This window comes from Tachysurus vachellii, chromosome 16 (genome assembly GCF_030014155.1).
Source record: "Tachysurus vachellii isolate PV-2020 chromosome 16, HZAU_Pvac_v1, whole genome shotgun sequence".
Classification (NCBI taxonomy): domain Eukaryota; kingdom Metazoa; phylum Chordata; class Actinopteri; order Siluriformes; family Bagridae; genus Tachysurus; species Tachysurus vachellii.
The window spans coordinates 397,882-413,474 of NC_083475.1; the positions used below are offsets into that span (position 1 = coordinate 397,882).

At 40.0% G+C, this 15,593-nt stretch overlaps 1 protein-coding gene across 1 annotated transcript; it reads left to right on the forward strand.

Annotated features, from left to right (window-relative positions):
• The first annotated feature begins 3,414 nt into the window (after positions 1 to 3,414).
• Positions 3,415 to 10,026, forward strand: LOC132859421 (NACHT, LRR and PYD domains-containing protein 3-like). The gene is made up of 6 exons (XM_060890173.1): positions 3,415 to 4,796; positions 5,581 to 5,754; positions 6,062 to 6,235; positions 7,004 to 7,177; positions 7,286 to 7,462; positions 8,510 to 10,026. Exons 1-6 carry the CDS (start codon positions 3,415 to 3,417, stop codon positions 8,529 to 8,531), a joined length of 2,103 nt encoding a protein of 700 aa, XP_060746156.1. The 3' UTR covers positions 8,532 to 10,026.
• Positions 10,027 to 15,593: the final 5,567 nt, after the last annotated feature.

Below are 15,593 nucleotides of genomic sequence, written 5' to 3' on the forward strand. Positions count from 1 at the left end.
TGTAGTGAGAGGTGGGGGGGTATGTGGTATGAGGGGGTGGGGGTGTCCGTATGAGGGGGCGGGGGGTGTGGTGGTGAAATCGTGGAATGGTCCGTGGGAGCGACTGGGGGTTGAGGTATGATGGGCAGTACGTGGGGGGAAGGGTTTAGTATGAAATGGGCTAGTGTGGGGGTGGGTCATTGGAGGGAGTGTGTGGGGGAGGGATGAATGAGGTGTTGGGTGTTGTGGAGAATTTCAGTGCGAGGGTTTGGGCGTGGAAGATGGGGGGCAGCGGGGCGACAGTGTAACTTTGGTTTGGGTTGGATTATGGTTGGTGGGGGTTTGGTGGTAGTCGTCTGGTGTTCACTGACTGGGTTTGGTCAACATAGACTGGGTGGCGGGTCCTGTTTTGGTGATTGATTATGTTATTATGTGTTAGTGGTTTAGGGTAGGGGGTTATCCACGATTTTAACTCATTTTCACAGCACCATACTTCACACTTATGATTTGATACTGCACGTTTGGGGTGATGAAAGACATTCAATAATCAGTCAGATGTGGCTGTATTACATCAAGGGTTTGGCAGAGATAGTGTTTTTCAATAAGGAAGGTTAGGAGGAATAATGTGTTGTTGGCGGGTTGGTTGGTGGTGGGGTGGTTGGTGATAGGGGATGGGAGGGTGAGAACATCTTTGGTATTGGGAATTTATGGGGTTTGTTTGGGAATTATGGGGGTCCCATCGTAGCTGGGTAAAGGATGTATATGGGGGGTGAGCGTGGGAGCCCGTGGGTTGGTGGTTTTGAGTGGATGTGTTGGGGTAGTGAAGTGCGTGGGGATATGTGTGGAGGCGTATTGTAACATCATGTATTTGAGCGGGTTATTGTGGGGTGGGCTGGGGTGGTGGTGGGGGGTAGGTGTTGAATGTTATGAGAGGAAAGGGGGAAGATGGGCCTTTTAGGGAGTAAAAGGTGTAATGATAGGGCCACCTCATCAACCGTGGAAATTGGGCCGGGAAATTTTTGTGAAAATCAGCAGTGATTGTGGATTTGTGATGGGTTGGATATGGCGGTGAGTTCAGGAGTATTGGTATGAATTCGGGGGGATGTGTGTGTTAAATATTAGGGGGTGAGCTTTTTTGGATGGTGGTTTTCGGGAATGTGCTGGGGGGTTAAAGGGGGGTGTTGGGGTTACACATACATGTTTAAATGGGCTTTGTTGTGGTGGGATGTTGTATTCGAGGGATGGTGTCGGAGGGGGCGTATTTGTTTTGAATATAGAGAGGCAGGAGGGCTATAATGGGTGATATTGGGAGACGAGGAGGATGGGGAATTTGCGAGCGGGGATTATATAACGGGCGGATTGTAAATAGGGGAGTTAAATGATGGTAGGATGGGTCTTGGAAAATTTTTGGTGTGTTGTGAACTCGTTGTTTGAGACATTTGATGGATGATATGTGGATGGTTTGGCGGCTTCGTTGGGGGGTCCGGGTTGAGTTGGTAGAGGGGTTGTTGGTGGGTTAGGGGGTCAATAACAGGGCGTCGTTACTTGACAAGGTAGGTTGTTGGGGGCGTGGGGTTCGAGTTTTATGTCTAAAGCGGCGGTTTTTTTGGGATTGCATTAGATGTTGTGAAGACTTAAGGGTTGGTTCGGGGGGTAGTTAGCAGCGACGGAGAGGGTTTGAAGATTAGTGGAAGGTTTGGAGAGGTGTTGGTTTGGATGGTGGCAGAGGGACGGAACCAGGTGATCGCGGGTGTTGGGACCTCCGGGGTATATGGATGGGGTAGTGGAGGGTGGGAGGTGTGGGGAGGGAGAAAGTGTGTGTGGTGGATAGGAGGAGTGGATGAATGAATCCGGGTAATTGAGCGGTTGGTTGATAGGGTGTAGATTTAGAGGAATGGATTGGGGAGGGTCGAAAGATGTGTTGTAACTATGAAGGTGCGAAGGATGCGGGGAGGTGAATGGCTGGGGTCTTGGTTTTGGGTTTAGAGAGTTAGAGATGGATAGGATAGGGGGTTCCTTGGGGGATGCTGTTAGATCGGGCGTTTTTGGGGGGTCAGAGGGTTGGATTGGGGATCAGGTGGGTGGGATAGGTAGAGGGCCCTTTAGGGGGTTGAAGGTGGAAATGATAATAGGAAGAGCCTAGGTGTGTGTGGGTTTGGTTCTTAGGCTGCGTTGAGGAGGTGGGGATGTGATACTCTGTGAGGGAGCCATCCCAGGTCCCGTGGGTTGGTCGAGGGTGTGGTTGTGGTGATTGGAAAGGAATTTCTTAGGGGGGGTGGTAGGCTGGTGAGGGTGGGATAAGGACGGTTGTTGTGTTATAGCATGTGAGGGAATTATCTACAGGATGCTTATCAGGCTCCCACTTGTTATAATGCTTGTGGTGGAATGGTAGACCACACATAGGGTTAGTGGGGGAATGGTGGTTGGGTAGGTGATATGTTCGAGTTCGTTGGGGGTGAGGAGGGGGGAGGTAGATTGGGTTGTGCGTGGTTTTTTGGGAACAATTGTTGTGTGGGTAGGGGGTTGGTTAGGGTTTTATTTTGGGGTGTAGTGTGGTGAAGGATGTGGGATAGGGTTTGTTTGTCTATATGTAAGTGGATGTGATTGGGCAGGGGTTGGTGTGGGGTGAATTGGGACGGTCGACGACCGCAGAGACCGTGCACCCGATTTCGGGGTATTTGGATGGGGTGTGGTAGAGTGGGGTTTAACAGACGGTGTATGATGTTTATGGATGGGTCGGGAGAGTAGGTGGGTGTTTGGGCAGTGTAGAGTTAGTTGCATTGTAGCGTGATTTTATGATTTTTTATAGATGGTGTTGGGGCATGTTGGGGTCGGAGGAGGGGGTAGTGGGGTGGATGGTTTTTTTATAGGGTTCTTGTAATTATGGGATTGTTGGGGGTTTTGTTGGTTGTCTGGTGGGAATATGATGGGTTGGATGATAGGGGCAGAGTAGGAGTGTGTGTAGAAGATCGTGACGAGTATGAATATGTGGGGGAGGTATTTCTCAGGGGTACCGTAAGTATATCGATGGGTAAGGGTTAGGGTGGGTAGTGTATGTGGGAGATGGACTGAGGAATGAGTGCTAATGAATTTACATATGGTGATTAGTGTATTGGATAAGAGTTTTTAAATGATTTGGGTTCTTGGTGAGAAGAGTGGGTTTGGTATTGGAATGCACTGTTAGGGGAGGGCAGTTTGGTGGGGGGGTTGGGGTTTTTTTTTTTTTATTTTTTTATTTTTTTTTTTCCTTTTTTTATCTTTTAAGTTAAAAATATACCAGTCTCTCAGTTGCAGATGTTATATCGGGACGGGGGATGCTCGCTGAAGGATATATGTAAATCTGGTACCGTAAACCTTCATGTTTCACTTACTTTTTTGCAGGAGCTGCAATCTTGTTTGGAAGGGGACCCAGAAAAGTTTAAAGTGTCATTCTTGATGTCTGACCCCCCAAAACCACCCACCCTTCTTCATTACTTTTTCCCAAAAATATCAAAAGTAGAATCAATAGACAGTAATGCCTACAAAATCTTGTTCATCTTTGATGGTCTGGATGAGTGTCGACTTCCTCTAAATTTCCAGAACAATGAGATATTGTGTGATGTGACAGAGTCGGCCTCAGTGGATGTGCTGCTGACAAACCTCATCAAGGGGAATCTGCTTCCCTCTGCTCTCCTCTGGATAACCACAAGACCAGGAGCAGCCAATCAGATCCCTCCTGAGTGTGTAGACCAGGTAACAGAGGTACGAGGCTTCAGTGATCCTCAGAAAGAGGAGTACTTCAGGAAGAGGATCAGTGATCGGAGCCTGGCCGATAAAATCATCACACACCTGAAGTCTTCAAGAAGCCTCTACATCATGTGTCACATCCCAGTCTTCTGCTGGATCTCAGCCACTGTTCTAGAGAGAATTTTGGGTGAAGCAGAGGGTGGAGAGATCCCCAAGACTCTGACTCAAATGTTCACACACTTCCTGATCTTTCAGATCAAACACAAGGGTCAAAAATATCATCCGAAACATGACCCTGATCCTCAGCAGACCAGAGAGACTATCATGGCACTGGGAAAACTGGCTTTCCACCAGCTGGAGAAAGGAAACCTGATCTTCTATGAGGAAGACCTGAGAGAGTGTGGCATTAATGTCAGAGAAGTGTCAGTGTACTCAGGAGTGTGTACCCAGATCTTCAGAGAGGAGTCTGGGCTTCACCTGGGGAAAGTGTTCAGCTTCGTACATCTGAGTGTTCAGGAGTTTCTGGCTGCTTTATATGTATTTTTCACCTTCATATTAAATAACAAAATTGTTATAAGGGGTGAAAGCACTAGGATTATTTATATCTTTAAAAAACCAAGCATTTCTGACCTACTGAAGAGTGCAGTGGACAAGGCCTTAAAGAGTGAGAGTGGTCACCTCGACCTCTTCCTCCGCTTCCTTCTGGGTCTCTCACTGGAGACCAATCAGACTCTCTTACAAGGCCTAATGCCACAGACAGGAAGCAGCTCTAATAACAACTATGAAATAGTCAACTATGTCAGGAGGAAGATCAGAGAGAATCCATCTCCAGAGAAATTCATTAATCTGTTCCACTGCCTGAATGAAATGAACGTTAATATACTGGTAAATGAAATTCAAACTTTCCTGAACAGATCCAGTAAAAGTGCTTTCAGTGGAACCAGACTCTCTCCTGCTCAGTGGTCAGCTCTGGTGTTTGTATTACTGAGCTCACAAGAGGAAATGAATGAGTTTGACTTGACAAAATTTCGTTCATCAGAAGAGTGTCTTCTGAGGTTGCTGCCAGTGGTCAAAACCTCAGCCAAAGCTGTGTGAGTATTGTCAAAATATATTTAATTTGTTTGTATAAAGATGTATGTATATATATATATATATATATATATATATATATATATATATATATATATATATATATATATATATTGGTATATCCTGCACCAATAGAATTACAGAGGTGTGTGTTTGTGAACATTGGCCAATAGCTAACTGAGTGAAAGTGAGAATGGACAAGATGCATTATCTTTTGTCTGCAGTTACTGGCATGTGTATATATATATATATATATATATATATATATATATATATATATATATATATATATATATATATATATATATATATAAAAAAAACTGTCTTGTGATAAAACTGCTTAGAACTGAGTCTAGATTTCACTGTGAGAACATTGTTTTGCACAAGGGTTAGAGATGTTCTTCCCTTTTAAGAAACTTTAAATTACTTTATCTGCCCTCAATAAGCTGCTTCACGTCCACTTCGTCAAATCCGTGAGAAAACCAGAATGTGAGGAGACTTTGTGCTAGCTGAGAAGGACATGGCAATTTTGATCTAGAGCTTTATATCTTAAGTTGCACATGGTAAAAATACTGCCAGTATTTTTCCATCTCAGCCATCATCAAAAGAATACCCAGTACATAGTATGCTGCATATTACCTTCATCTTACAGTATTTTTAAACTTATCTCATATCTATAATAAAATTAATACCTAAAATGGATGGACATGTTTTAAAATGTTGCTTCTTGACAACATTTCTTCTTTATGTGGGTGTATTTTGATATATAATTATATTCTTTCCCAGGTTGAGTATGTGTAATCTGACAGAAGAAAGCTGTAGAGCTCTGTCCCCAGTTCTCAGCGCAAAGTACACCAGGATGAGAGAACTGGACCTGAGTTCAAATAAACTGCAGGATTCAGGAGTGAAGCTGCTCTCTGATGGACTGAAGAATCCACACTGTAAACTGGAGATACTCTGGTGAGACCCACACACAACAAACTTTTCAGTTAAGCTGACATTAAATCTTAGTATACATGCACTATGGCTCTGCAGTGTTTGTCAATGGAGATTGCATGACTACTGTACGTACTTCATTTTATCTATACAGTATGTTAGTAATGGGTGTGTTTATGTATGTGCAACAGACAAATTGCACTTTATAACACAGTGTATTGATGTTGCAGAACAAATGACTATGGCAAATAAATTAATGTGATGTAAAATTAAGAATAGTGGAAATAAATGTCAGTGCTATGTTGCTGTTACTATTTTTTTCCTCTCCCAGGCTGTGTAACTGCAATCTCACAGAGGAAAGCTGTGCAGTGTTGTCCTCAGTTCTTAGTTCTAACTCTTCCTGCTTGAAAGAACTAAACTTAAGTGGCAATAAACTGTATGATTCAGGGGTGAAGAAGCTCTCTGAGGGAATGAAGGATCCACACTGTAAACTGGAGATACTCTGGTGAGACTTAGATACTTTTCATATCAAATCAAATAATTTGTGTGTCACTGTACTTGACTTTCAGCCGAAATGATAGAGCTTAAGCATATATACACTCAAGCACATTTAACATGAACTGGTACCCTAGGTGAGTCTATTCAGTGATATACATTGGAGGGTGGGTCCAGTACAGAACCTAGGAAACTTTTGGTTTACAAAAACTAACATCTCTTTACAATATTCTGCCCAAATCTTCTTGATTCACTACTTCAGTTTAGTGGTTTGGGTCCTTCTATGTGCCAAAATCAAAGGTGCCAGGTGATGTTGTGGCAAGCTCCGACTTGCAAGGCACCTTTAGTCCTCCACATACCTGGTGCTATGGCCAGACACTAAGCAGCAGTCTCCACCCTGGACAGCAATTGTACATATATGGACATTAGGTCAGAAAAGTCCTGGTCCTGCACGATGGCCTTCTGCAACATGTCTTATAATTGTGCAGTTTTACTTGCTTATAGTTTGTTGAGAAATTCAAGGAAAAGGATTAAGAACAACTCTAACTATTAGCTCAACACTAACTATAAGGTTAAAGTAAACAGCAGCATAGGATTATGAGATAAACATAGCAGGGCATCAGGATCCACAGACTTGATCCTCTTATTTCCATTAAACAGGCTTAGTTGTTTTTTTTCTCTTTTAATTTAAAGTTAGGGGAGATTGAGCAAAAGCAGAATAAATGAGGTAGTTTCAGATAGCATTGTTTGTTCTGATTCATCATTACATATCTCTCAGGTTGCGTGCATGTGAACTTCAAGAGGAAAGCTGTGCAGAACTTTCCACAGTTCTCAGTTTGAACTCCTCCAGTCTGAGAGAACTATATCTGAGGAGCAATATCCTGAAAGATTCAGGAGTGAAGCTGCTCTCTGTCGGGCTGCAGAATCCACACTGTAAACTGGAGAAACTCGGGTGAGATAACACTGTCATAACTACAGTATGTTTCCCATGTAGTGTTTCGATGTTCATATTTATTTGTAAGTGCACAAGAGAGGGATATAATAATATTTCTTTCTGTAGGTTGGTAGGGTGCAGTATCACAAATGAAGGCATTGTAGCTCTAGTTTCAGCTCTGAGGACAAACACCTCATCACAGCTGAAAGACCTGGATGTGTATGGAAATAAACCTGGAAACTCTGGAGTGAACCAGCTGAAAGAGCTACTGCAGGACAGAAACTCAAGACTGGAGACTTTAGAGTGAGTTACTCAAATTCTGTTGCTTTATAGCCTTTTGTGAAACAGAGATCATTCTAGTTTACTAAAGGTAAAATAAGCTTTCTTCTATACCTTCAATCATTGGCACCAAAAACAAACACAGGAAAACCACTGAGCAGGAATTCTTTGGGTTTGTGTTTTGGATTATTTTTAGCCTAGCAGTTAAGCTGATATAGAGATGGGGTGGACCCTATATGGCTAAAATTATATGGCCACACAACCATGATACCCAAATGTGCTTGTTGAACATTCTTTTCCAAAAGCTTGGCATTAATTTGAAGCCAGTCCGTTCTTTGCTCTTATTATGAGCTCCACACTTCTGGAAGGTTTTCCACTAGATTTTGGATTGTGGCTGTGGGGATTTGTGTTCATTCAGCTACAAGAGGTGGTCTGGGGTGCAGTCAGTATTTTAGTTCATTCCAAAGGTGTTTAGTAAGGTTGAGGTCAGCACTCTGTACAGGACACTTGAGTTCTTCCACTCTTGGCTATAATTCAATAATAATTCACCTGGTAATATCTACTAACAGTGTTCTGCTCAAGATGCTAAGTTACTTGGCCAAAAACAGACAGTTACTGTAATAAAATGTTAGATTTATGAACAACAGATGAACAATATATTTCACAATTACAAAATATATTTTACAACAGTACAATTCAATTCCAGACCAAGAAATAATGAAGTGAACAGTAATTGAACTACAGTAACCCAAAGCAGAAAAATATTCCCAATCTGAGACAAGCAGAAAGTAACTGAACACGTCAATCATGTGCTGATTCTGTATGTTATACAAGTTGTAGATGGGAAGACAAAAGTACTTTAGATAATATTACACCAAGCAGCTGCAGTTGTGAGAAAAGTAACAAGATATAGTGTTCATGTTGATTTATTTTGTAATTTAACATCACAAGATAAAACATTCTTTGATTATGATCTCATGTAAATGTTTATCATTAGAGACGGAGACAATCTCTTTTATGCAGTTTTTACATTTTGCTTGTGATAAATATATAAGATGATTTTTTTTTCAGCATCCAGACATTTAAATCGTGATGTGGAATGAACATCATGCACATGATTAAGTCTTACAGTACAACGACAAATCATTCAATCAATCCAATTATTCTGGCTTCAAACCACCAAATTCCACAGAGACTGCTCTTTTGGCATTCACTGAGATGATACATGCTGCTAGTCCAGCCAAACTGTCATCAGTGCTCAGTACTCATCATCCTCAACCTTTCAGCAGACCCTCATGAATCTTGAAATCCGTGGCACAGCATGGCAATGGATTGCTTCTTACCAAGATGCCGGTTATATCGATCAAGATGTAGAGGACACTCAACTCCTTCCCTCCCTCAGACATATCTTTCTGTCCAGATCTAACTATATCTGGCAGACATCTCAGCATGGATGAAAACCAGAATGCAGCAGTGCAACATGTTTTAAACCTTCCTAAATTTTCCCACACCACCCTTTGCTATGATTTGTCCACTGGCATTCTGTAGCTGATGCATCAAAGTTATAACACTAATGCTTGCTTTCAAAGCCAAAAAGCTGAGCAGAACCCACTCAAGTACATTCTGCCCTGCATCATTAACCCTCCTATAGTAGCCTGAACAGCTGAGACACCGAGTTTTGTTCGGACATGTTCTAACAAACAAACAAACATGTTCTAATGTCCTACCTCGTCCCAAAGTTCTTTATACTGGCAGATAATTTTTTAAAAAAGCTGTCTGTGTCCTTTTCTTGCTACATTACTTTCTAACAGAGTTGTCAGATATTTTTTAATTTTTAGTCTGTGTCCTAGTGAAACAGTATCAGGATACATTCACTGATAAACACTTCAAAGCATTTTTTTTAAGTCAGACCCAATTTTAGAATTGTTCTTTCTAGTGAAAGAGATTATGCTTCTGTAAACCTTCATATCCTGGAAGTAAACTTGTGATCCAATGTGTCCAACATGGTCCAACCAAAACAAATTGCAATTCTGTGGCTTTAACTGTAATGAGGAGGCATACGGCTGTGGATCCATTTGCAGCTTAGTTCTAATCACAATCAGAAGAGTAGTCAGACAGGCAATAATCAGGATGGGCAGAGGTGCAAATATCAGAGGATAGGCAAAAATCAGAGTCGAGAACAGGCAAAAGGCCGGGGCAGGCAGAAAACAGTCAGAAGAGCCAGAAACAGGAAACAGAATAATACGAGGAAATCAGAACACAGGAAAACGCTCAGAATGACAGTATGGAGACTAGTCAGGACCTCGCACAGATGTCAAGTTCATGTGTGGTTTTAAAGGGAGCGTAGATGAGAAACAGGTGGCGGTGATAATGAGCGTGAATGGTGGTGAATGGGAAGTGTAGTCTGGAAGCGCGCTAGTACTCCGGAGACGCGTCTCTATGGTGACGTTCAGGCGGCGGCTCGTAGTTCGTGACATTAACAAAATGTAATTTCTTTACTAAACAAGCTGCCATATTTATTAATTGGTGAAGAAAAAACACTTATAGATAGTATATTACACTTAAACATATTATTATATACAATATATATATATATATATATATATATATATATATATATATATATATATATATATATATATATATATATATATAGATTAAAACATACGTAATTGAACCAACCTATTACAGTTAGCTAACTAGGCTAAATACAAATGGTGTTCAGGCTTTAAAATACCTGTATAAATTACTATCTTTCCATCTTACTGTGCTTGTTGTAATTAAACCCCTTAACCTACTGGGATGTTGCTGAGATTTGAAATTTGAGGTACTGTATATACAGTAACAGAGTTACAGTAGGTCTAAAAGTTATTCAGAAAGTACAGTTAAACTAATAACAACAGCATGTTGAAATGTCCTGGAAGCTTAAGGGGTAAAACAAGTGTGTATTATTTTATGAAAATTATTTAATGATTGAAATAAAATTAATTTGTATTAAATCTGTGTGCATATTTTTGTGATGTGATTTTGTATACATGTGTTGGAGTGTAATTCAGTGCCACTGTCTGTTTATAAATAGTGCATCAATTGTGAGTAGAGTATCATCTGAGCTGATGATCCGAAGTTTCAGGTGAAAAAATTATGCAGCATCAGCATGGAACTTAACAAATTCCATCTGAACCGTTTTTCTCCTTTCACAACAAAGTAACAGCCCACTCAGTAAATGACAGTGTTCAGATCATTGTCTCTCCAAACAGAGAAAAACTCTAACACTTCACACAAACCAGCAGAAAGGTTTAGATCACATGTAACTTCTTTACATCACATTTTCATAATTGATATTAGATCTGAACAAGGTGAGAAATAAAAATTCACTTGTGATTCAGGAAGCTATGGAACTCCTAAGAGGCCATGCAATATTAGGTTTTTTCTTTCTTGTTTTGTCAAGAGATCACAAGAAAGTAACGTCATTATAATGACAAAACAATGTTTGTTATGTCGAGATAAAGAGAAGAATTAAGTTGTTATCACAACAAAACAAAAAATAAAAAATATAATAATGCATGGCCTCTTAGGACTTTCATAGGAAGCTTCTCTCCATTCTGATTTAAAGTTCAAGGTAAGTTCATCTGATTGGTTGCCAGTTGGTGCAGTGGCACAAATATGATCACTTCTGATCACTTCTGATCACTTGTACATTTGCTCAATCACACCCCACAATTCATTATTGTACTAATGGACTGTTACATAAAATTATGCTCATTTGCACACTTGCTCTCATTTTTTGCATTGCTGCTCACCATTGCCTTACCATTGTATATACACACCTACTGTAATTTCTGTTCATAATAACAGCAATATATTATATTATTATCATAGTACATATCCTCCTGTATATTTCGGCTTATCCTAATAACAATATATTCTGTTTATAGCACACACCCTTCTGTAAATTTTAGTTTACTGACATAAACATCTGTATATTATATTCATAGCACATATACAGTATATTCATCTGTATATTATATTCATAGCACATATATATTTATCTGTATATTATATTCATAGCACATATATATTTATCTGTATATTATATTCATAGCACATATGTATTTATCTGTACATTATATTCATAGTACATATATATTCAGTTGTATATTATATTCATAGAACATACATATCTGTAAATTACTGTTTATAGTAATAGCCATATATTTTGTTACAGCACATATCCTTCTGTAAATCTGTATATTATGTTCATATTACACACACAACTGTAAATCACTCCATATTACAACTTACTTAACTCATTTAAATCTTGTACAAACTGTATATCCTGCACTTGCTACTATTGCACTCTGGTTAGCCCTAAACTGCATTTCATTGCCTTGTACTTGTACATGTGTAATGACAATAAAGTTGAATCTAATCTAATCTAATCTAATCTCGGATCGCAAGACCCTGCAGCGGATAGTGAGGACAGCGGATAATTGGAGTCTCTCTTCCATCTATCATGGACACTTACACCACACGCTGCATCCACAAAGTCAAACACACACTCTTCACCCCACACACCCCTCACACACACTCTTCACCCCACACACCCCTCACACACACTCTTCACCCCACACACACCTCACACACACTCTTCACCCCACACACACCTCACACACACTCTTCACCCCACACACCCCTCACACACACTCTTCACACCACACACACCTCACACACACTCTTCACCCCACATACACACCTCACACACACTCTTCACCCCACACACCCCTCACACACAATCTTTACCCTCCTGCTGACTGGAAAAAAGTACCGAAGCATTCGGGCCTCACAACCAGACTGTGTAACAGTTTCTTCCCACAAGCCATCAAACTCCTTAATAAATGAACTTAACTGTACGGAGCACAACATACACACACATCATCTGTATGGACTGCACAGACCTACACTAAATACACACTCTTCCAATATATATCCATCAACCTGTTTACATGCTGTTTTGCACACTTTTTTGCTCTTTGCACATTCTGTCAAACATTTTAGTCATTTTGCACACACTGTACAATATTTCAGTCGTTTGCTGTTTTACATAATCTCAGGGACCTGTTGCTATATCACTGTGTTCATTATAGTATTACTGCACAAAATATTGTTGAACATACAGTATTGACACTGGTCGGTCACCTCTGTTTCTGTTTATTGTCTTTTGTGTATTGTCTTTCTTGTATCTTCTGTATTGCCTTGTAACTTTTTGTCTGCACTGTCTTGTCTGTCTTGTTTGTCTTGTCCTGTACTGTTTGCACCAGTTTGCACAGTTGCACTTTATGTATCTAGGACTACTTAATAAGTCCTTAGCTCTGTCTTTGTGTTATGTAACACCACAATCCCGGAGAAACGTTGTCTCATTTCACTGTGTACTGTAACAGCTATATATAGTTGAAATGACAATAAAAGCTTCTTGACCTGACCTGACTTGACAAGGTATGGAATGTTGCATGTTCCCTCTCTTGCACCTGGGAGAGTTGCCAAAAAGACACAGAGATGTTATTCAGATGGAAAGACCTCTCAAAACTTTTATTAATCATATTTAAATCATATATCTCTTCACCATAAACACACCATCATACAAGTGGTACCTGGGTTCCCAGTTGTTTCTTTACCTTTAAACCTTTAATAAAGATAATACATTTTGAGCAGTTGCAATCGATGCATCACGTTTCAGTAGGATTTTTATTTTTTGTGCACTTGGTTGTGACAAGCTGCGGTATTAATATAATTGTTAGTTTTGATGCTTTCTCAACTGCTAGTGCTGTGTTCTGTGTTGGATGCAACATGTGGGTACTTGTCTAGGTGAGATTGGCCAATACAGTAGATTAGCATTCTTAGATAAGATCGAAGATAGATAAGATCACCATTTTGAAGGCATCATCCCCAGAGAACTTGCCTTGTGTTTTCAGGTTTTTGCAAATAAGAAGTACATCAGTTTGAGTGAACTCAATACATTAATTACACAGTTCCCATAAAAGGTCACAGACAAAACTAGCAGACCTCAAGCAGTCCCACATAATTACATTGATCAGAGAACTATAGATGGAAATGCACATGAAATTTGGCCCTTATATTTTTATTGCCACTCATTGTTGGTTCATGGGTACGTCAAGATGATCCTGCCTGGCTGGTTCTTATGACTTTAAAGAACATCAATTAGTGGTTGCCCCAGTTCATGCAGCACAAACTATTGGGTATTTTGACTCTAAAATATCTGTACATCGTCACAGATTCTTGGAGCTTTTTCCTAAAGAGACACTGACATCTAAGCATCACTTTTTAGAGCAATATCCTACTTTGACAGAAGCATTTGGCCCTCCTGTTTGAAAGACTGTATACAAACACACACAAACACCTGCACACACAAACACAAAAACACACATGAGAACAAACACACACTATTGTATGCTGATATCCTCCATAGAACTTAATGTGAAAAGCCTGAAAATAAGCTTTATTTTGCACAGTCCTGTTTAATGGGTTAATGGCGCCACCATTTGGTCAGCAGTAAAAATTACAAATTTTATCACTTCCCAGCTGAGGGAACCATTAACAAGCAAGAATGCATGTTTTTTTCAAGTCATGGTCGTGCAATGAAAAATGTGGTTATAATGGCAATCAGTGGTGGCACGAAAAGTAAATGAGGGAGGAAAAATCAGATTTATATTTTTTTAATATTTAGTAGTTTTGATTAGAACTTAGATTGATTAACAGATTTATGCAAATTCAATTCAATTCAATTCACGTTTATTTGTATAGCGCTTTTTACAATTAACATTGTCTCAAAGCCGCTTTATAGAACATAAACATAGAACAAAAGGTTAATATAAAGAATAATATAAAGATTAATATTCAAGATTAATATTAGATATATTTAGTTCACAATGTGTATGTATTTATCCCCAATGAGCAAGTCTGAGGTGACTCAGGCAGCAGTGGCAAGGAAAAACTCCCTTAGACGGTAAGGAAGAAATCTTGAGAGGAACCAGACTCAAAGGGGAACCTCATCCTCATATGGGTGACACTGGAGGGTGTGATTATAAATATACAGTCTGATAAATGTTGTATTGGTGTAGGGATCACATGGAGTTCACATCTCCTCTATAGTACCGCAGAATCCAAATGGAGCTGGTAGATCTGTAGTTGTCTCAGGATTCTCACAGAGTCGGCGTCATTTCAGTGGAGGTCCAAAATCTTCATCGCACGGAAGACGATCGGAGCTGGTACAATGTCTGGATGCCTCGGGATGGGTAGAAAAACATAAGCAGTGGAGAGGGATTAACATATCTGCTGTTCATAATATTTGCAAGTCTGATGTAATAGTGCACAATATTATGGGATGTATTATGTGTAGGCCTGACTAAAGAGATGAGTTTTTAATCTACATTTAAACTGGGAAAGTGTGTCTGAGCCCCGAACACTATCAGGAAGACTATTCCAGAGTTTGGGAGCTAAATAAGAAAACGCTCTACCACCTTTAGTAGACTTAGATATTCTGGGAACTACCAGAAGTCCTGAGTTTTGTGATCTCATGGGAGCTAAACCGTTAAGATCCTTGTACGTAAGTAGCAGCAGTTTGTAATCAATTCTAAACTTAACAGGTAGCCAGTGTAGAGACGATAAAATTGGGGTTATATGATCATACTTTCTTGTCCTAGTGAGAACTCTGGCAGCTGCATTTTGGACTAACTGTAGCCTATTTATTAAAGATGCAGGACAACCACCTAGTAATGCATTACAATAGTCCAGTCTAGAGGTCATGAAAGCATGAACTAGCTTCTCAGCATCAGATACAGACAGGATGTTTCTCAGCTTGGCAATATTTCTAAAGTGGAAGAAGGCTGTGTTTGTAATATGGTGATATGATTTTAAAGACAAGTTGCTGTCTAATAAACACCCAGGTCTTTCACTGTCGAGCTACTAGTAACAGTACATCCCTCTAAATGGAAGGTAAAGTGTGAGAGTTTCTGTGTACTGTTTTTTGGACCGTCTTTTGGACCGTTCTGTCTTATCGGAGTTTAACAACAGAAATTATGACCTATAGTTTCGAATGCAGCACTAAGGTCAAGTAGAACTAAATAGGGACATACAGTCT